This window comes from Callorhinchus milii, unplaced genomic scaffold (genome assembly GCF_018977255.1).
Source record: "Callorhinchus milii isolate IMCB2004 unplaced genomic scaffold, IMCB_Cmil_1.0 Scaffold12, whole genome shotgun sequence".
Taxonomy (NCBI): domain Eukaryota; kingdom Metazoa; phylum Chordata; class Chondrichthyes; order Chimaeriformes; family Callorhinchidae; genus Callorhinchus; species Callorhinchus milii.
Genome location: NW_024704753.1, coordinates 14,064,948 through 14,087,348, shown reverse-complemented (window position 1 = coordinate 14,087,348; position 22,401 = coordinate 14,064,948). Strand labels below are relative to the sequence as shown.

Below are 22,401 nucleotides of genomic sequence, written 5' to 3'. Positions count from 1 at the left end.
CTTTGAGACAATCTCCCAATGTAAAAGATGCAATATCGAATGCAATGCAGAATCAAATTCAGCCTGACCACAAACCTGTTACACTCAAATCCAATGCTGCATCTGCCAAAATTCATGTTTAGCAATTTCCCTCTCCAGGACAGTAATGAAGAGTCAGAACACTGTCCGACCTCCCCTACTTAAACCAGACAACAAACTACTGTGCCTCAACTACCATCCTAGATGAGATCAGCTGATTCACTCAGAAGAATAATTCAGCAACTTCCCTATGATAAAACCTTCCATTTTATTGTCAAATTTAAAAGCTGAGCAAAATACTGGACAAATTGTAGTCATGCTCTTCAAGAGTGTCAACATACATCAACAATGTCAAATGAAACTCTTCAGGGATAAAAAGACAGCCACCATTAGTTAGGCCAACAATATTAAGGTATCCATTATCTGAATCTTTAATCTGTTTTTAACCAGACATTTAACCAGAGATTTCCTTTAAGAATCACAATTCTTAGGGAGAGGAGACCCGAATCCAACACTCTACCTCTTTCATCTGCAGCTGGCCATCTTGATTGTAGTCTAGCAGATTGAAGATCTCCTCCTTGCTGATATCCATCTCATCGATTGCCTCATGCTGGAGGTCGGAGGGCATAATCTGGCTCTCCTGGAGACCTTTCAGCTTTGCCAGGTGGATAATCAGCTTGCACTCCTCCTCCGAAAGGAAACTGGGAACCTCTGAGGCGGGGAAAAAAAGGTGAGAATAAAAAGTCTGCAAATAAACAGTAAAAGATGCACAACATCTTTCTTCTGCCTTTTCACTTCTTCTGCTCTTAGTTTGGGAGGATAAATAAATGATAACCGTACAGTTTATACACTGGTAACTTCTAGAATACTTATGCGAATACCACTTTGCTCTTAGACACATCTCCTTGGAGCCTGGAGCACAGACGACATACCTTTCCAACATTATTTTAGACATGGTACTCCCTTTTTAATCACACAGTCACTACACTTTATTGTGAAGTGCTTTGAGATGTCACAACAATGTGCTAAGACGCAATATCAAATGCAAGGATTATCACAATCTTAAGATTGAAAAGAGGAATGAAGTCATTAATATTTCAACCCAGAAACATGTCCTAAGCATTTTATAACAACTTACTGTTCTCTTCCTCCTCTCTCCCCTTATACACATTTGAGTAAGAATACTATGTTTTTCTTTTAAATGAAAAAGATTATTTATAAACATTGCAGCAACTCAAGAGAAGTTCGAGATTCAGAGATAAAAGTTTTGAATTATATGGAATTCTCCCTTTTTCTGCATGTATATTACGATCTATATTTGGCCCAAAATGCAACTTGATTTTAGCCTATAAAACAATTTTGTCTTAAAATGCTAGAATGTCAAGTTTCTTAAAACTGGACAATGAATTTATAACAATGAAGAATAAGAAATGTGGGCAAAAGATTGTAAGGTGCTGAAATGTTTTAAACTCTTAAATATATAGTAAAACAAAAACCCAATCTGAACCATTTGCCCAGTAATTACATTGTATGTCTCAAAATTATATTTCAAACCTTTATATCTTAGAGATTAATGTAATCCTGTAGTGTAGTGGTTAGAGCACTCGCCTCGCAAGCGAGAGGACCCAGGTCTGGTTCCTGGGCATGGCAAAATCTTTAGACAATTTTCCTTACTCCACATGCCTCTGCCTACCTAGCAGTAAGTAGAAAGTAGGAACCCAGTTGTTAAAAGTCAATTGGTGCATCGCTTTCTGGGGTAACAATCCCTTCAAAAATTAATAAATGAATAATAATAATTTGACCACTCATCTACGCGTTTCTTCCACAAAATATACAGTCAATTCACTTTACAGTATATTCTGTGAAGTGCTTTGAGACGTCTCAAAGACAATGATAAGGTGCTACATAAAATGCAAGTATTATTATTAATATACATCTAACAGTCTACCATTTATCCAGTAAGGTCAACATCAGTTTCTGTGAGAGCTTAATGGATTTACTAAAGTTACCATTGATTATTGATATTCTCTTTTAAATTCCTTATATTTATTAGGAACTGTACAGTACAGCAGTGGAATGGTGGGGGGGGGAGTGTTATTCAATTCGAAGTCCAAACCGGGTTTGCAGCTTTCAAACAATCCGCATCATTAAATGCTGTTTATATCATTTAATGATGAGATTCTTTCCACGACATTAGAACACTATCATTCATAAAGTTAACACGGTTAGTTAAACAACAATACTCTCAAATGACACGAGAGTTACATTAATGCAGGAAATGCTGACTTGGGGCCAGATCCTTTAAAACCGCATGATGCCAACGATGCTCAATTGTAAGTCTCCATTCATTTTTTTTTAATGGAAAGCGGAAATTTAAACTTTCTCAATCATTTAATCGGAAAATTCATTCCGGAATATTTGGGGGAGGGTCTATTGTTTGGGGATCGGTAACCGCAGGAGGGAGAGGAGTCTGGCAATTACTGTGGTCCAAAAACATTAGGATGACTAAGGAGCATGGCACTGGGAACTTTTCGTTCCAAAATTGCACTCTTTTCCGGAAAAACCTCACTGTTTCCACAAAGCGCAAGTGTACTTCATGTTGTCTCTGTCACGCAACTGTAAGAGCTGTTTCAGCCACCAAGTAAATGGGCTTTTTACGTCCACAGTCTGTTCATTTCATTTCATTTATTTACTATTTCAATCCTCTTCATTTAGTTGTTCATCTCGAACCAGATTCCACGTTCATCTGGTACAGGAAAGAGCATTTTTTTTTGTTTCAAGGCTATAGTTTTTTGAACCCTGTCATTTCAATCTCACTGCTTTTTATCTCTTTTTCTGAACGTTTTTCGAACTAGGAATTGCTGCAATCTGAATGGTTTTTCTGTGCCCCAAACTCCGGGAGACGCTACAAATGTACCTTTTGAGAGCTTAAAAAACTGGACATGATTTGGGCTGCAAAAGAAATTCGTTTTGCAATTTCCGAACCAGACAGAAATCAATAAGTTCAAATTAAACCAACACACACACACACACAGGCTCGGCGCAAAATCACACTGATCGATCTACAGCTTTTTTTCGAAGTTAAAAAAAACTATTTGCAAATGTAGAAAAAGTGAAGTGTATTTGGCGAAAAACCCACACCTTTATTGAAGAGCAAATGAGGAAATTCCCATTAACAAGAAGCACGGAATATAACTTCCCCCTCGAATGCTGAAAGTGAGCAACGGGCAATGTGGCTCATTATACATAATGGGTTTCCTCCAAATACAGCGACAATATAGCCAAAATGATTGTGCGAACGACTGCTCTGTTTCTCTAAAAGTTTTATTTTGGTGGCGCTCGTAAAAAATGTTGATTTCTTCGGGTTCAGAAATAAACGTTTCACTTGACTTCCCAGCCCCGCAGTTGGCTGTTTAAAGCAGGATGACTACACCAGAAACCCACTTGTATGGCTCCAAGCATCATCTCCTCAAAGTGAAATGGAAATCTTAACGTTAAGAAGCAGTGTAAACTACTCGATTGGGTATTAATAATCACCATATACATTAAATTAAACCGGTGTTAGCAAATAAACTAACCAAACACTAGATGACTGAATGCCCATCTTTCCAAAATATTGATACAAGGAACCACAGCACAGTATTTAGTTACAAGTCACACAGATTCCTAGGAAAGATGGTAAACAGAAAGGGACATTAACATCTGGAAGAAATGCCTGTGCATTAAATCCTTGTAAATGTGATTACAGCAATTTCAACGCTGCTTTAATGTCCCAACAGTATTTGCATAAGGTTCACTGCCTTAAACAAACAAGTCTTAATGTGTCTGAGCTAATGAGATCGGGAAGTCTTCGATTTCTCTCTCTCCTCCTCCCCCCAGCCCGAAAAGAGATGCAATGATCTGTACTGGAGTATTTTATCGCTGGACAATTACTGAGCAGCGAGTGGGAGCGCTGTAAAACAGAAAGAAGTCTCCAACAGTGCCGTCTGGGGAGTGAAGCGATGGGATAATTCTGATGACACACATCGCAGCCAACCCACCCCCCAGCACCTGCTGGCACAGCTTCGGGCCCTGTAAACGCTGAGCAATCAGAGCACTTCTCAAACAAAACACCAGCATTGTCCTTTACCCCACAGACTGCACAGAGCAGCGACCGAATGAGAGGGGATTAGCAGAGCCCTGACCTCCTATAAATCGTCAGTCAAACTGGCCACTGCCCTGATCATTGGGGCGCAATAGTGAGAGACAGCAAGTGAGCCATTGGGGCCACTTGTAGCACAAAGAGTAAAAATGAGCTTCGAAACAACTGGAAGTGCCATTAACGCCAAACTCGGGATCTCAGTGTTTATTATGGTGTACCTGCTGCCCTGCGCCTGTCGGGGGATGTCTGTGAAGATGGGCAGCTCCACCAGGTGTCTGCCCATTCCCAAGGCCATGGCCTTGTGCCACGACATTGGCTATGTGGAGATGCGGATCCCCAACTTGCTGGAGCACCAAACCCTGGCTGAGGTGATGCAGCAGTCCTCCAGTTGGCTGCCTTTGTTGGCCAGGGAATGCCACCCAGACGCCAGGATCTTCCTTTGCTCCCTTTTTGCTCCCATCTGCTTGGACAGGTAAGACACCCTCTCTCTCTCTCTCTCTCTCTCGAATCTGATTTTGAATGGTTATGTATTGGTTGCAGCTTGTATTTAACCCCAAATAATAATAATAATCCTTGCATTTGCCATAGCGTCCTACTAAGTCGTTGAGACGTCCCAAAGAGCTTCACAGAATATATTGTGAAATGAATTGACTGTATATTTTCAGGGCAAAAGTGTTTGAGCTTTAATGCCTCTTAAAAAAGACATCGAAATGGGAATGAATGTATGAAAGTGAACCCCCAGAAGTGTGAAATGTACACATTTGTTTGCTGTTTGTTTCGTTTCCACGACTGATTCACTTTCCTTGAGTTTTAACCATAGGCTCAGAGTAGTAAAAATGAACCAGTTTGATGAAATTCAGATTCGACTAAATACAAGTACAACCAGAGCTGCTGAGAAATCCTACACGTTTAATAGATCTGTTAATACAGTAAAACCCACGCAAGTCGTAACAGTCGGGACCATAACATTTTATATGACAAATCAAAGTCAGAGTTACAGGCAAACTGTACAAGTCGTACAAAATCCAATTTAATCAATAATCTACCCTGCGCATGTGTAATTCAATGCAGTGATACGGCAAGACTACATTTCTCAGTTAGGAGATGATAAATACAACTAGTGCAAAGCAATCTATGTAATTTTGACAGGAAACTGAATGGGACTCGGGTGCATGTACGACTTAGGCGATTATACAATTCATAAAGTTAAGACTTATGTGAGTATTACTGACATCGCTACCTGGTTGGCCTGATGGTTTGAAACTGCCCAGGACTGATTATAATGGAAATATTAGGTTTTCAAGATCTAAGCATACAAATCGAGAGCATAAACTCTATAAAAAGATAGTAGAAGTATTTAGCTATTTTAGTCACAAAAAGAAAGACGAAAGCAGAAAAAGTCTTCTCCAAATCATTGGAATTCAATTCTATCACACCCACATTCTCTCTCCATCTCCCGGGGGAAAGTTTAGTATATTGAAACACCTTGAACCCCAATGTAATCAAGCAAAAAAACAGCAGAGCATTCGTCCTTCGCACCTCTTTACTATTCAACTTTCCCCGCTTAATTCCACTGACGCTCTCCACCCTTCACTTACATCTCATTGATTTTACAAGCAAATGCTATCCAATTGTGTTCCAGTAACTCAATTTACTCCACCTTCCATTGTAATTGCTGCTACTCTGGTGCTCCCTATCCGACACAGGACGTGGTGAATGACAATTAGGAGCAGAAACACTGGTTCCCTTCCTTGTTTTGTTCACAGAACTGTCCCCATTGTTCCAACACTAACCTTACTTTAGAATTCTTTAATCAGTCAACCAATAATAATAATACTGACATTCAATACATTTGTGTACATTTGATACACACGCCTTATCACGTCGTTGTGCGCTTCACAGAATATACTTTAAAATGAATTCACTGTATATTTTGTGGGCAAAACGTGGCAGAAAATTGCACACAGCAATGTCCCACAAACAATTGTGGAATGAATGACCAAATTTTCATTTTTTTTTTAAGAGGGAGAAAGGGGAGATGACCGGAGGCATGGTTGAAGATGAAAGTCTTCAGGTGCGATCTGAAGATGCAGAAAGAGGGGGGGGGGCGAGGCAGAGGGTTTGAGGCAATGAGTTCCAGAGGGTCAAGGCATAGTGGCTCAAAATGTCTCAAAGTGTTTTACAGAATGAGGCAAATTAATATGGAAGCAAACATGGAAGCTTATTTGCACAAGCAATATCCTACAAACAATAATAATATTTGCATTTGGTATTGTGCCTTTCACGTCAGGAGGAAATCCCAAAGCACTTCACAGGCTTTACTGTGAAGTAGAGTGATTCCGTATTTGTGGGCAAACAATAATCAAAAGCCAATTCATTTCAATTTGGGGGTGAATTTGGATGATGTAGAATTAGAAACTAAGATATCCAGGAGAAAATTCCACTTTATTTTGAAATGGGGGCAGTTGTCTGTTTATATCCACCCAAATCAGCCAACAACGAAATAAATAACTGAAAAAGATATTAATTGGAAATAATCACTGAAAATCTTATGCAATGCAATAACGCAATAACAATTTATTGCATCATCTACATCTGATTATACAGAAACCTTATGTAGGGGCATCATTATTTTACATGAAGGGCACGATTTAAATGCAATGCAAGTTGCTGTATCTAATAAATCACAAACCATAGATAAATCAGCTGCAGTTTCACAGCTAAAATCAGGTGTATGCGGTAAGGAGGAATAAAATGCATTTATCACAAATAACAGAGAGATACTTAATCTTGGATTTTGCCTCTGTTCAGGTTTATATATCCTTGTCGCAGCCTCTGTGAGGCAGTAAGGAATAGCTGTGCCCCGATCATGGCTTGCTACGGCTACCCGTGGCCTGAAATACTCAACTGCAACAAATTTCCTGCTGACCACGGCTTGTGCATCTCCTTCATCGGCAATAAGTCAACATCACACAGTAGGAGTAAGTGGTTTAATTTTAACCCTAGATTTCATATCCAGGCGTCAGTATTTTACGAATTCTAACTTTCAAACTAATTCTGTCCAGTTGGCAAATCATTTGTTGAATTTAAAGGAGCACCACCACACTGACTCCATGTGCAAATATGCTGCTGAGATCTAAAGACCAAGAAAATCCTAGTTGGTTTGTATCCGAGTTAACTAACCTCAGTTAGAATGGCAAAGGGAATCCTTTACATTTAAGAATACGTGTGAAGCGTGACATTAGCAGTGCTTACATACTGCAAATGTGATTTCAGAGGCAACCCAATGTCCCAGATATTGTCCATTTATTCACTTTCTATTTTGCTGAGATATTGAACCCAAATAATACAACAGGGTTACTCTGCAGCAACTGAAGAAAATCATTCAGCCCACAAGCCTTTTCTGTCAGGCTATAAGATAATGGTACATCTTTTAATCTGATTTTCCCATATTTTCCTCAATACTTGTAATAATAGCTTTACTTCCCCTTCAAGTATCGACCCATCTGCCTTTTAAACATCCCAATTTATTTTGCCTCTTAAAGTTATAAATAACCTAAGGTTCCAAAGAGTTTCTACTTCTGATCACTCTCCAATTAATTCCTGTAAAGTTAGAAGGACGTATATTAAGTAACAACAGAATAAGGCTCAGTTATAATAGTCCCTCCCCTTCAAGTTATTAAAAAGTCTAATCACAGTACGCTACAGTGCCTTTATCTCATTACAAGAGATACTATAAATAGTAGTGGCTGTTGGCTACAAGTATTCTCATTGTTCCTTTTTTTAAAATAAACTTTCTCCCCAAAAGGCTAATCTATACTCAAAGCCTTCTTAAAAAGTGCAAGTTCTCAGAAATGCTACCACTGTAGATTTACACAAAGTGTGGTGCGAGATAGAAATGGTACAACACCTAAAATAAAAATCAGAGAAAATTCAATGAAAATTTAAGTAGTTGTGATTTCAGATGAGGCTCTCCACTCTAGCGCTTCCGATTAGTCCATCAACTGCAGTAGAGGGTTTGTTTGTAACGAAGGAGGGTGCTTGTAGCGGATTCAGCGTAAAAAGTGCAGCTGCACTTTTCTGTTGGCCCAAGTGATAAGGTTGAATGGTATGCTTCCATTCAGACCATTGTAACACATGCCATGTGTCCAACCTGCAAATAATAGATATACGTTTCCATTCAAAACACAGGGTTGCCTCAAGCAAGCTGTCGAGACTGTGAACTGGAAGAAACCACTTCATCGAAAGAAATACTCAACACGTTTTGTACCAATGATTTTGGTAAGATACACACAGTAAATGGAGCAGCAGTGCCTTACAATGTCAAACCATCTCAAATAATTGCTCTCAAGTGTAAGGACTGTTTCTCAACCATAGACAGAAAATGTCCATTTCATACTCATACAGTTGGGGCTGACACACTAATGCAGTGCTGAGAATGTGCAGCGTTGTTGGAGGTGCTGAATTTTGGATCCCATGGCACTATTTGAAAAGAGAAGGGAGATTCTCCCTGTGTACTGGTAAACAATCCCCCAGATAAAATTGTTTTTCACTTAATGATTGTTTCTGGGATATTGCTGTGTGCAAATTGGCTGCCATGTTTGATACAAAATATACAGTCGCTACACTTTACAATATATCCTGTGAATCGCTTTGAGATGCCTCTTGACGTCAAAGGTGCTATCTCAACTGCAAAGATTATTATTAACAATAAGTTAACTACTGACATTATACGAATAGTTTCTCTACACTGTAGGAAGAAGGTTATATTATGTCATCATGTTGGCAGGAATGTTTGACGTGTGGGCAAAAAAAGGTTCGGAAATGCAAACTCACTTAAAATGTTATTCCGCTTCTCTACAGCTGCCAAAATCAGAATCTCAAAGAAAAACACAAGTTCATCCATAATCTCGGGATTCGAGATGGACAGCAGGTTAGAGGTCTTCAAGCATGGTCCACTCCTCAAGCCGGACATCCAACCCAAGCTTCAGAGCTGGCTCGACCTGGACGCCACGTGTGTCCAGAACATGACCCGGGGCAACCGTGCAGGGACTTACGTAATTGTAGGCCAAGTCCACAATGGCAGAGTTGTGGTGAACAAAGCGTACTTGTGGCAAAGGCGCGACAAAAACTTGATGCTTGCCGTTAGAAAATGGAAATACCATAGGTGCCGAGTGTAAGATAAAGAAACAAATTATATATAATCTATTGTGCAAATGTAAAAAAAAATCCCTTAAAGTACTTTATCCTTCTCAGTGCTGGCATCTGTGCCAGTTTCCAAATTCAAATTAGGAGTTTGGAAGTCAAAAAGCAATCTCCACGAATATGAACTAATCGCTGAAAGGAAAAACAAGGTAGTGAATTTTTAAAACTTATGTGAATTTGACTGAAAATTTCAGCTTATTGATCCTTCCCTGCACCAGCAAAAAAAAACCTGTTAAACTTGCAAGAGATCTATAGGGCTAGAGCAGAGGATTAATAGCACATTTGTTTAAGCCAGTGATGACTACATAAATTTCCACAATGGGATCTTCTTGTACATAGTTTTATAGGGAGCTCGAGGCAGCTCAAAAGAAAGTTCACTGTAAATAAACAAATATAAAATCTAACTAGTCAACTGGATCTCAATGCCACTACTGTTCGCCACCTTGCATGAAACAGCCTTCTCCATTTTTTGGGGTTCAGCCAGGTATCTGACACTTACCGAAACCCATTCCCGTGCTTAAGAGTATCCAAACCAAACTGAGAATTTCTTGCATCCCACCTACACATGGGAATTCCAGAGATAGATTGCTGAAATGGCACGTCCCTCCCTGGAGGGCGGCATCCTGCTTACCTAATCTTGGAAAGTATTAGGCGCAGGTTGGCAAGAGTCAAGGCGTGGGGACCCCCGGAGTGTGCATGCCTTTCCCATAAGCTCGCCAATAGAAAACTGCGGCTGCGCTTCTTCTGCAGAATCCGCTACAAATACCCTCTCCCGCTCTCAATGTAGTCTCTGGCCCGCGGGCCTCCCAGCTGTTTACCTGATGTCACTGTGGGTGGGGCAGTTCCGGAAGCGCATCCACGGTGCGGCGCAAGCGGTAAATGGGCTTCACTCGGGGTCCCGCTGTTGTGACTGTCTGTGTGTTCCCCTGTGTGTTTGTGTGTGTGTGTGTGTGTGTGTGTGAGAGAGAGAGAAAGTGTGAGAGTGTGTATGATTGTCTGTGTGTATATCTTTCTGTATGCATTTGTGAGTGTCTGTGTGTGTGTATATCTTTCTCTGTTTGTGAGTGTCTGTGTGTGTGTGTGTGTGTGTGTGTGTGTATATCTTTCTCTGTTTGTGAGTGTCTGTGTGAGTGTGCGTCTCTCTCTCTGAGAATGTGTGTCCCTGTGTGTGTGTCTCTTTCTCTCTCTGGGTCTGTGTGTGGTGCTGGGCCCTAAGAGCCCCTGTAGCCTCATTGTTGTCCCTCCCCCACTCCCCCACCAAAAAGGCCACCCTGTTTTTGTTAAAGAAGGAATTAATATTTTTTATATAACAATCTAATGTGTCATTTCTTCATGTTTAGAGAAAAAAATGAAGGTTAGCAGCAAAATGTGTCCGCAATAGCACCAATCAAACCTCAAAAGCCAGCAAACTTGTCCGCAGAATTCAAAGTGCTCCGCAATTTTGGGCAAATATTTCTGCACTTTTTTATTGGCCCAGCCCATAAGAAATATTGTTCCTGATTTACAAGCAAACTTAACAAACATCGCCAGCAACTGGTTCTGAAAGAAGTAAAGTACAAATGTAGAACTTTCCCCAGGTGGAGCCGCAGAATTGGAAATCTCACCAATTTATCCCTGTTAATACGATTTTCCCAAACTACAGCACTGGAACAGATACAAAAATTACCAGAATGTGTGTTTGTATAAAGTGACACACCGGAACAAAATAAATAATAGATATAAAACCGCGCCCGAACAGGTAAAGAATTCTCAATCCATAGATACTTTAAAAAAATGTTATTCTGTTTTCAACAAATCAATCGCTGCTGGTCAACATGATTAACTTTGACAATTACAGAGAACCAGCCCTGGTTCAGGACTAATTAAGGAGAAACAAAAAGAATTTGAAACCACAGGAGAAATAAGAGGAAATGATATTTGAAATCAGTTAAGATAATGGAAAAATTGCTGTCAAATAGTTGTAAACAAACTCAGCATTTCCTTTGTATCAATATCAATGAATTTGAAATTAGAACCATTAGATTTTGTTTCGTAAGTAATTCTGGTCCCAGACTGCCAGAAAAACAATGTTTTGAAACCCTACCCTAAGAGCGATCCCCCAGTTTCTTTAACATACTTGGCAATTCTGTTTTCATATTCTAGTAGAACCTCAATTATATTTTGACTGTGGGCAGGGGTAAAAGATTCCCTATTAGAAGTTCAAGTCAAAAGTTGTAGAACACTTCTTCCAGTGAATGGGCCTCAACATCGACATAATGGCTAATTTGCCATGTATAAACAGTGCTCTCATATCCAGATTTCGACCATCAGTGTGACACACTTTGTCCCTGAATTTTCATTCTGGGTTTCCAGCATGTCAACACACAGAATAATGCATGTTTCCACACATGTGCGTACAGGAATGTTTTTAAATGTAAAGTTGAAATACTATCTTCAGAATTTACTGCTTAGTAGCCTGCCTCTTTCTCTCAGTCTCCTTGATTTTTTTCTGCTTGCCTCTTCATTTGAATTCTTTGCTATTTCTTTCCTTGCTATTTTGCTCACTTTCCCTTCCATTCTTTAAGCACTCAGACATGACTCTACATGAAGGGCACCATAAATGCAAGTTGTTCTTTACTCAGTCTCACTCCACAAATCCTAAACTAAGCAGAGTGCAGAAATGTCACATCAAAATAGGTGTCAAAAGTCTCAGAGTAAGTCAGAAGTTGTATCCTTTTTTTCAGAGAATCTCTGCAGTCTATTTCATAACTTGCAGGCAAAACCCTTGCTTGTATCTGTAATTCAATCCCAAAACATACTGCAGCCTACCAAGGAATGGGAGCACTGGTTATTTGATTGAACAATTTCTGCAACTTGTATTAGAGACGTAATTTGTAATACAGATCAAATGGTTATGATATACATCTTGTATTTTAGTACTGGGGTCGTGTCCTACCTATCCAAGGCAATAAACAGATTCCAAGAAATGTGTTTTATAGTTAATCAGAAATGTAATGGTATTTTAATTTAAAGTTCTCTATATCAGTTTGTTTCCATGTTTAAGATGCTATGCATACTTTTTCACAATAGTGTAATTCCATCAATTCACTTTTTTTTAGTCTTGCTGGCAGCTCTCTGATACCTCACCCAAGTGACCTTTATTTATGTGTGGATAGTGAGTGCTGCCAATCCTCACCTGATTTCCACAAGCATACACTTTCCAACACAAGTTATTATAGTACACAGCAATCAGAATGATGAATTTCCACTTGTGTGAGGTACTGGATATTTGCTGTAGAACTGTAGCCTGGCTACAATGTCTTCAGGAGAGGACAAGAGGAGAAAACTGAAATAAAATAACCTTGGAACATAGACTTGATTAATATCCCAGTGCAGTAATAGTAATATTAATATTCCTTGCATTTGATATAGCATCTTATCGAGTCTTCGAGATGTCTCAAAGCGCTTCACAGAATATACTGTAATGAGAATTGACTATCTTTTGTGGGCAAAATATATTGTGTATTGTGATTCAAGTGTTGGGTCTCTTTATTTTGACAAAAACACTAAGAATGTTCTCTCTCCTCTCCCTAAACCTATTGCATTCACAAATTCAAGAATTTACGATTCAAATGTGTTAACTAGTAAGCCTTGTACCGCTCTGAAATGACTTGTTTATTTATTGAAATCTCTACATTTGTTTAATACATCCCCACACAATAGTTGTAAAAAGGATTTTTCTAGCACTTTATCATATTAAAACCCAAAGTTTTGTACAATTACTGGCAAGTGTAAGAGCATACATGAGCCATTTACAATGAAAATAGACAATGAGTGAATGGTGAATTAATCTGGAGGATTGTTAGCCTGAACACTGGGAGAAATTTACATCTCTTTTTGAATCATATCACATTATCTGTAATGTCTACCCAAATGGGCAGATGGGACTTCAGTTTTAAGTTCTCATGATGTGAACCACAACACTTGTCAATGAAGGGTTACCCCAGGGCTGCGTTCGTGTCAGCCTTGACTATGAGGTTAATTCCCTAGGGGCCTTGAATCTTCTGAGCCAAACATAAGAGAGAAAGGGGAACACCTGATGTTCGGACAGTTAGAAACTTGAAGTTATTTTAAATTCCAAGAAGAATTATGCGGACATTTTAACTGCTGGCTGACCAACCAAAATATTCTCTTTAAAATCAACCATGTATGAAAAGGTATCAGAAAAAACACCTAAAGGTTACAAAAAAATCAAAATTCTATATATATATATACACACATACAAGATGTTCATCTTATTTGTATGTGCAGGATCAGTATACTTTTGCATAGAAACATTTTTTGTTCAAATTGACTTATTCCATGCTCCCCTTCTCTTCACTTTACCTTGACCACTTTACATTGACATAACAAACATTCACCGACCTGAAGAGATCACCTAAGCAAGTACATAGCACTACGTGGGAACATCACACTGCTTCTCTTTTGGCCCCGGGTCCCCTAAAATAGCTGCCTTCAAGGAATAGAGCTTTAAGGCTCCAACACTGACACTTGACAGTTTGTATTCTTGATCTAAAATTCCTAAAGAAAAACAAAAGCACCATATCTTACCAAACAGAAGTGGCTTCATGCTCAGTGTTTTCATGTAATGTACCTTGTTAGGTAATAGGTCCAACCTTTGTACATGGCCAACCTGCAAAGAATTCAAAATTTACTTTTTATGGCTGTTCTTTTTTTTAAAAAGTACCTTTTTTAAAAAAAAACAATGCATTATTCACAGTGCAGTTAAACCAGGATGGAAAATCAACCTTCGCTGATGTCCCTCTATAGGGTTTCATTGAGTGTTATACCAAAGCAGTTCGGGTTGATTCAACCTTAGACCTTCTGATAATGTTACAGCCGAGATTATAATACTACTACTAATAGGAACAGAGTTTCTTCCCAAAGTAGTGTTTGTGCTAAGGTGTAGCTCTATTTTGTATTGAACAGCAGAACCTATAGGACACCGACTGCAGTTCAAGGCCATAAATTCAAAACAAATCTGCGGAAACACTACTTCAGTGAGCGAGCAGTAAACCTACGGAACTGGCTCCCTAGGGAGATGGTGGAAGCAGAAAATGTTTGTTTCAAGAACAAATTAGATAGATTTCTGCTAGAAAATAATATCTTGGGAAACAGATTAGGACACAAAATGTCTCGCGCCTGTTAGGAAGGCAAACTGGGTAGATCTTGGTCATCTTTCACCTAGCAAATTCCTACGTTCTTATGTTTGAAAGCAGCCGATTCCAAACCCATTAACTTTACTCGGTCATGAGGATTACAACTGCTGGCCCAGATGATACAGTGTAAAAGCAAGTAAAGTTTTAATTCAATTTTATTTTAAATCCAGTAATTGATCATCTTTACATTCTGTCTAACCTCAAACTACTTTGACTCTTAACATTCTGCTCCGTGAAATCCAGACCCTAATTTAGATGACTATAAGAGGACAAACTTTGAAAGTATCTTAATATTCCTGTAGTTTATATCTTCTTTTTGCTGTTCTAATTTCCATTTATTTTTATTTCTTTAAATGAATTGTGGTATGCAGCTAAGAGTGTATTGTCTATTTTGACAAAGGTGACATCTTTTGATTTCAGCTTTTTAAATAGAATATCCCACATTGATGGTAAGCGGTTTTGTATTGGTTTGACATGATGTCACTTTGAAGTGTGAACGAAGTACTTGAGGAAGTAATGGAGAAGCTGATGGAGTATCTTAAGGAGTATTTTCTTAAGAAACTTACGATGCCTAATTCTGGATGTGTTTAGTACATTAAAAATACAAATTGCATGATTGCTTCCACCATTAGCAGTAAGTCCTGTAGTTCAGTGGTTAGAGCACTCGCCTCACAAGCGAGAGACCTGGGTTTGATTCCCGGCGGGGTGAAACCCTCCGAACGCCTGATAATAATCTCTCAAGAAAAAAAAAACAATAATAAATTGGTCACTTCAATCCACGACTGTCTGTGGGACACTGCTGTATGCAATTGGCTGCCGCGTTTCGCCCACAAATATACAGTCAATTCACTTTTACAGTAAATTCTGTGAAGCGCTTTGAGATGTCTAGAAAACGTGAAAAGCGCTGTATCAAATGCAAGGATTATTATTATTATTAATTCTTTAAATGCTCTCCATTGACTTACTCAGATTAAAAGGATGTGCACCAAAAGGCGGTATTTGCCCCATATTCTTAAAGGGTAGAATTCTGCTCCGAGTGAGCCTGGGGGTCAATGGTTGACGCACTTTATGCAACTGATTCACTGTACAGCATATAAAACGATCAATTTACACAACAAAATCTGCATCATAAAATTGGATCGATTCGCCAGTCCATGGGAAGCACAGAATATACATTTAAAATGGGAATTCTTCACAGTGCCAAACTATCGCTTATGCCTGGGTCCCTCTTCCTCTAAATCTTCAATTTCTCCTTCAATTCCAGATTCCTTCCCACCTGAGTTTGTCGGCTCTGTCAGACATCTATTACCTGCTCCTGGACGCAGTACCCCTGACAGATTTATCGGTTTACTGCCGTGTATAACTGTGTGTAATTTTTAAATTAATTTTTAATTGGCTGCCACAATTATTATTATTATGCCTGATTCCTTCTGGTGACACCCCCCCCACACCCCCCCATTCCACATCCCAGCATTTCTCAATCCATCACATATCATTCCCGCTGGACCCCAGGACCCCCTCCCAATCTTCCAAATACCCCCTTGTAACCCCTAGACACCCTCCTGCCAACCCCCAGACCCCCCCCCCCACCCCCCAACCTGTCCCCCAGACCCCCACTCCCAATCTGGTTGCCAACCCCCCCCACACCTGACCCCCCCAACCTGTCCCCCAGACCCTCACCCCCAACCTGGCCCCCAATTTCCCCCCCGACCTGGCCTCCAGACCCCCCCACAACCTGCCCCCCCCCCCACAACCTGCCCCCCCCCAACCCAAACCTGGCCCCCAGACCCCCCCCCAGCGCTCACCTTGATGCCCTCGAGTCGCTGCAGGCGGCCAAGCGGGGAGAGGTTGTGGTGTTTGGGGAGTGAGGGTGAGGGCGGTGCCGGTGCAGTGCCGGTGGTGGTAGTGGCGGTGGCGGCGGCGGGGGTCGCTCTGTGAGGCGGGGCAGAGGCCGGTCCCGCCGCGGTGCCGGTGTCCCCCTCCCCGGTGTAGTAAACGTAGAGCAGCAGCGCGATCACATTGACGATGTAAACGTGAACAAACACCATGACAACCAGGAAATAGGAGCGGGAGCACACGCTCTCCTTCGGCGACATGGCGGCCGGAGCCTGGGCCCTCGGCGGCGGGTTCAGCGGCACATAGAGCGGGGGACGGGGCTGAGGGCTCGGGGTGGGTGGGTGGGGGGGAGGGAGGGAGGGAGGGGAGGGCCGGACTGGCTCGCGGGCCGCGAGACCGTTATTTTCAAACCGCGGCCAGAACTCCGGCCAGCGCGCGCCGCCCCCCCCCCTGACGTCACCACGCCGCCGCCGACGTGACCGCCTCTCCAGCGGCCGGGCGTGCGGCGCCGTGACGTCACGCTGTCAATCACCGTTGGCTGTGCGTCATTCGGGGCTGTCAATCATCTACAGGCTGTCAATCAACTGTACAACCACCACAACAACAACAACAAACAAACAAACAAACAAACAAACAAACGACGACGACGACGACGACCACAAGATTGCATTTGCCCAGAGAGCCTTTCACGTCGGGAGGACGGCCCAAGGCGCTGGACGGTCAGAGTTTCGGACCCGGGGTGGGGGTGGGGGTGGGGGAGGGGGTGGGGGAGGGGGAGATCGAAGGCGCGATCAAAGAGGAGGGTCTCGAGATGGGTCCTGAAGGTGGCGAGGGAGGGGGCGAGGCGGAGGGACTGCGGGATGGGGTTCCAGAGGGTGGGGGGAGGGGGGCAGAGTGGCGGAAGGCCCGACCGCCGATCGCGGGGCGAGCGAGGAGGGAGACGTGAAGCTGAGCGGAGGGAGTGGTACAGGGACAGGAGCTCTCAGAGGTAGTGGGGGCGCGGGGGGGGGGGGCGGGTGGGGAGGGGCAAGACCGTGGACGGCTTTGAAGGTGAGGACCAGGATCTTGAACTGTATCCTCTGTGCGATGGGAAGCCATTGGAGTCGGGCGAGGATGGGGGTGATGGGGCCACGGAGCCCGGTGTGGGAGAGGGCACGGGGGCTGCAGAGTTCTGGATGATCTGCAGTCTGTGGAGGGAGGAGTGGGGGAGGCCGACAAGCAGTGAGTTTGCGTAGTAACTACAGATTGTCAATCAACTATAGCCTATCAATCAACGATAAACTGTCAATCAACTATAGACTGTCAGTAATAATAATAATCCTTGCATTGGATATAGCGCCTTATCACGTCGTTGAGGCAAGAGCTGCCAATCACTGTAGACTGTCAGTCATTTGAGCTGTCATTCAGATCAGAGCTGTCAATCGACTATACGCCTTGGGACGCCTTCCCGACGTGAAAGGCCCTTTACAAATGTAACTTGTTTTTGTTGTACAGCCTGTCAATTACATGAGCTGTCCCTCACTCTACACTACCAATCACATGTGGTCTGTCAATCAATAACAGGGATAACTTACACTTATTTAGGGGCTATTCGTGTTTGACGTCCTGGCCCAACGAATCACCAGATAAATTTAATCATTGGTCTTCGTGGCTGTTTTGTGGGATATATCTGTGGCCAAATTGCCTGCTGCATTCACCTGCAAAATACACACCTTCCAGTAGAAATCCTGTGAAACACTGTGAGATATCCTCCCGATCTGAAAAGCAAGGACGATTATCATCAGGATGAAGCGCTGATAGCTCTTTTCTTTTTGTCTATTGACACTGCAATCATATGGAGTGAGTTGCCATGGCTATGGCAAGCAATCAACAGCTGTTCGATTTCCTAATATCCTGAAGGAAAAATGGCCCGTGATCTCATCTGGAATCAATTCTACACTCACTGTGAAATGACAAACAATGTTCCACTATTCATGTTGCATAAACATCCAGCACAAAACAGTGGATAATTTGTGACGAAGATTAAACACAATGAGGTCAGGTCCACTTCCCCTTCCCCTGGCTCAGTTGTCAGTGGGATTTGGAGGTTGCAGGGTCAATCCTCGGTTTGCGCTCAGTTTGCTGACCTCAGGAAGGGTCACAAACTGGTCTCAGTGTGAGACGGGGTTCCTACTCCTGATAGTGGAAAGTGAGCATGTGTGGATGTCAGATATGGGCAACAGTGTGACCCCCTCAGGACTACTTTGGTCTCACACATGAAAAATGGCCACTTAATGTTGTATGTTTCGACCAAAAATATACAATCAATTCTTTACAGTATATTCTGTGAAGCGCTTTGAAACGTCTAGAAGACGTGAAAGAGCTAAATCAATTTCAGGGACTATTATTATTATTATTATTATTATTATTATTATTATTATTATTAAGTGAACCGAGGATCAGTTCAAACAATCACAGGATTGGTTCGGATGAAGAAGGCCCTTCAGCACACCGGGTCTCATCCCTTCAGAACAATGTCTTGGCCTCAACCACCCTTCCTGGCAATCTATACCACTTGTTAATAACCCTCTGGTTAAAGAAAAACGTCCTGGTGTCCGTCCTGAAATTGCCCTTTGCAACTCTAAAATTGTGTCCTCTTGTTCCGCTGCCTTGGTGCATCCTGAACTGTCATGACCCAACTGTGCAGCGCCTTGGGACGTCCTCCTGACGTGAAAGGCGCTTTATAAATGGAATCTTGTTGTTGTTGTTGTTGTTGTTGTTGTTTCGAATTGGCATCCATGGAATGAGACTGTTATTGGGGCGAGAGAGAGAGAGCGAAAAGAGGTCTGAGACTATCTATCTCCAGCTCGCCCTTTCCTCCGAGTGAGGAGTAAGGAGACAAAGAATGAAAAGAATTTAAAAATAATAATAATCCTTGCATTTGATACAACGCCTTATCACGTCGTTGAGACATCATAAGTACATAAAATACGTGAGATATGTCCCTAAATGAAAAAACACACCTAAACAATTAAACAGCTACAGTGACTCCTACTGGTCAAACATTAGATACAGTGATTATTATTATTATTATTACGAATGATAATGCTGCCATTTGATATAGCGCCTGATCACAGCATTCAAACATCACTCAAAGAGCTTCACAGGATTTACGGTAAAGTGTAGGCATTGCGCATTTCTCAGTGACGTTGCTGAGCGCACAAATTGACCCCTATCATTTAACAATAGTCATCCTCGCATTTGATTCCTCGCCTTATCACATCTGTGGGATGTCTCAAAGCGCTTCATAGGATATACCGCAAAGTGGATGGACTGGGCACTTTTGTGAGCGAAACCCACGGCAATGTCCCACGAGCAGCCACGTGAAACAATTTTATTGGGAGGAACTTGTTGACGGGGGGGGGGGACGCGAGAGAGACGCGGCGGAGAGCCGTGGGATCTTTCAGGTCCGGCCGCACAAACAAGCCGGCGGGACCTGAAGGGAACGCGTCCAGAAATCACTCAATCACTGCGCCTCGCAGTAAAATCCGACCCGGGTTGTACGGGTTCGGTTTACTCCGGGTTGCAATTAAAGGTGCGCACGTAATTGTGGGGTGTTTTTGAAATGGTTGGTCGGGCGGGCGGGGGGCAGTGGGGCGGTGCGGGGGGCAGTGGGGCGGTGGGGGGGGCAGTGGGGCGGTGGTGGGGGGGGGCGGCGTGGGGTTGGTGGGGGGGTCAAAGGTAAGGAAATTGACAAGATGAATGTTTGTCGGTGTTCGGAGTGAGTGGGAGGTGAGGGTGGGTGGGGGGTGGGGGGTGGGGAGTGAATTGCCGCTTCATTTGACCCCTCGAGGCGGGGGGTTGGGGGGGTGGGGGGTGGAATAAAATCTCCGTCCCTGGGTGGGCTCGAACCACCAACCTTTCGGTTAACAGCCGAACGCGCTAACCGATTGCGCCACAGAGACTGACGGTGGCAGCAGACGAGTGGCCCTGTAACCAGCACAACAGCTGCTGCGTTAACCTCTTCCTCGTCCTCCCAACCCCCCACTGCCTCGCAATGCAGTTTGTTTGTTGTTGTTGTTGTTGTTGTGAGGAATAGGGTCTGCGCTCTCTCGCTCTCTCTCTCGCTCTCTCTCGCGGTGGGGGGTAAACTGTTACTCACCTAATAATACCTGAGGCTACAGTATTAGCCACTGAGTGGCCAGAGCCAAGGGGGTCGGGGTGGGGACCCCCACCCTGGGTGTGTGGGGGGGTGTGTGTGTGTAGAGGGGGAGGGGAGGGGGAGGGTTTGTAACTGCCTCCTGCTGCTGTGGGGCGGGGCTTCGGGGCTGTGGGTGGGGCTGTGGGGCTGTGTGGGGCGGGGCTTCGGGGCTGTGGGTGGGGCTGTGTGGGGCGGGGCTTCGGGGCTGTGTGGGCGGGGCTTGTGGGCGGGACTGTGGGGCTGACGCCGGGCGGGGCTGTGGGGGCGGGGCTTCGGGGCTGTGCGGGCGGAGCTTGTGGGCGGGGCTGTGGGGCAGTGTGGGGGCGGGGCTGTGGGCGGGGCTGTGGGCGGGGCTGACGCCGGGCCGGGGGGGGGGGGGGGAGCGGCGGTTGTGCTGGTTAGAGGCCAGTGAAGGCGCCACCGCCCGTGTCAGTCTCTGTGGCGCAATCGGTTAGCGCGTTCGGCTGTTAACCGAAAGGTTGGTGGTTCGAGCCCACCCAGGGACGGAGATTTTACTGCCCCACAACACGGGAGACATAGATTAATAAATATAAATAAATATACCTCTAATATAATAATAACAAATAAAACATCTCCCGTTAATAACTCGGTACTGTCATTTATAATTATAACAACAAATCGCACACATCAGAAACAACGTCACATATCCTTTACAATGACAATCACTTTATAACAACAGATCACATACACCGTCAATAACGCAACTTATGATTTATAATTACAATAACATCATAACCACAAATCATAAATAACACAATATATGATTTATAATTACAATAACATTATACACCAAAGAATAACACACATCGTAAATAACGCAACTTATAATTGCAATGAATGATGACAACAATGGAAACAACACACATCATAACCGCATCGTCGTCATAATAACAGATACAATTGTAATAACTATTATTATAATATAGTAACATAATAACGTAATGATCGCACATCATCGTAATAGCTATTATTATTATTATTATTATTGTGAACGTGATTCACTCCGACAAACGGTCCAATATGTTTTCGCGCCGTTTCTTTTTTTTTAAAAAAAAAAAATCGGAGCCGTCCCACCGGTGGTGTTGCGAACAGCGCTGCGGTTACCACTCGGTCCTTCGCCTCCGATTTGTTTTGTTGTGTTGTGTTGTATTTTATTTGAAACGCCTCTTCCGTGTTACTCCCGTTGTCTCTCTCTCTCTCTTTCACTCTTTCTCTCTTTCTCTCTCTCTCTTTCTTTTTGTGGAAAAAAAAAGAAAACGCACACATTTTGGTCATTTGCTGAGAGCTGCGAAAAAAAAACAACTGCCACTGTAATAATAATAATAATAATAATAATAACAATAATAATCCTCGCATTTGATGTAGCGCTGCTCACGTCGGGCGGACGTCCCAAAGCGCTTCACAGAACACACCGTAAAGTGAATTGACTGTGCGTTTGTGGGCGAACTGTGTAAAAAAAAGGGTACAAACAAACCGGTTTCGCGCTCTTTTTTTCCCAAACCCAGACTCGATGGCGCAGCGTGAGCACGACGGGAGAGCGGCGGCGCAGACTCGACGCTGCGCAGAAACGTCTCCGTGGCTCGCGGGGAAAGTGACTTCAGCGGAAGAAGAAAACCCGATCGGACTGTGGCGCCCGAGACCGATTGAGAGGGCAATGCACAGCAGCTGTCCCGCGACGTGCGGCCGATTGATCCGGACGCGGGGGCCGGGCCGTTGGCTGCTCGGCCGAGGTTCCGCGCCGCTTCCGATCCGCGCTGTTTCCTTTTTTTTCTTCCCTTTCGCAGCACCACCGTGGGCACCCG

The 22,401-nt window shown here is 43.1% G+C and overlaps 2 protein-coding genes and 2 non-coding genes across 4 annotated transcripts in view; 2 read left to right on the top strand and 2 right to left on the bottom strand.

The window, feature by feature from the left end:
* p4htmb (prolyl 4-hydroxylase, transmembrane b) overlaps positions 1-16,658 on the bottom strand; it is a 31,242-nt gene extending 14,584 nt beyond the window's left edge. Inside the window, exons 1-3 of the mRNA XM_007890327.2 lie at positions 16,368-16,658; positions 13,955-14,036; positions 539-729 (exon numbers count right to left, since the gene is read on the bottom strand). Of these exons, the coding sequence (XP_007888518.1) occupies positions 539-729; positions 13,955-14,036; positions 16,368-16,658 (564 nt within the window). The remainder of the gene's footprint in view (positions 1-538; positions 730-13,954; positions 14,037-16,367) is intronic.
* Positions 4,414-7,260, top strand: LOC103176654 (secreted frizzled-related protein 5-like). Its single transcript, XM_007890326.2, has 2 exons — positions 4,414-4,631; positions 6,971-7,260. The coding sequence occupies exons 1-2, from the start codon at positions 4,414-4,416 to the stop codon at positions 7,200-7,202; spliced, it is 450 nt and encodes a 149-aa protein (XP_007888517.2). The 3' UTR covers positions 7,203-7,260.
* Positions 16,659-20,268: 3,610 nt separating the features above from the next.
* Positions 20,269-20,342, bottom strand: trnan-guu. Its single transcript has one exon. It is a non-coding gene; the product is annotated as a tRNA-Asn (tRNA).
* Positions 20,343-21,010: 668 nt separating this feature from the next.
* On the top strand, positions 21,011-21,084 carry trnan-guu. Its single transcript has one exon. It is a non-coding gene; the product is annotated as a tRNA-Asn (tRNA).
* The last annotated feature ends 1,317 nt before the right edge of the window (positions 21,085-22,401 follow it).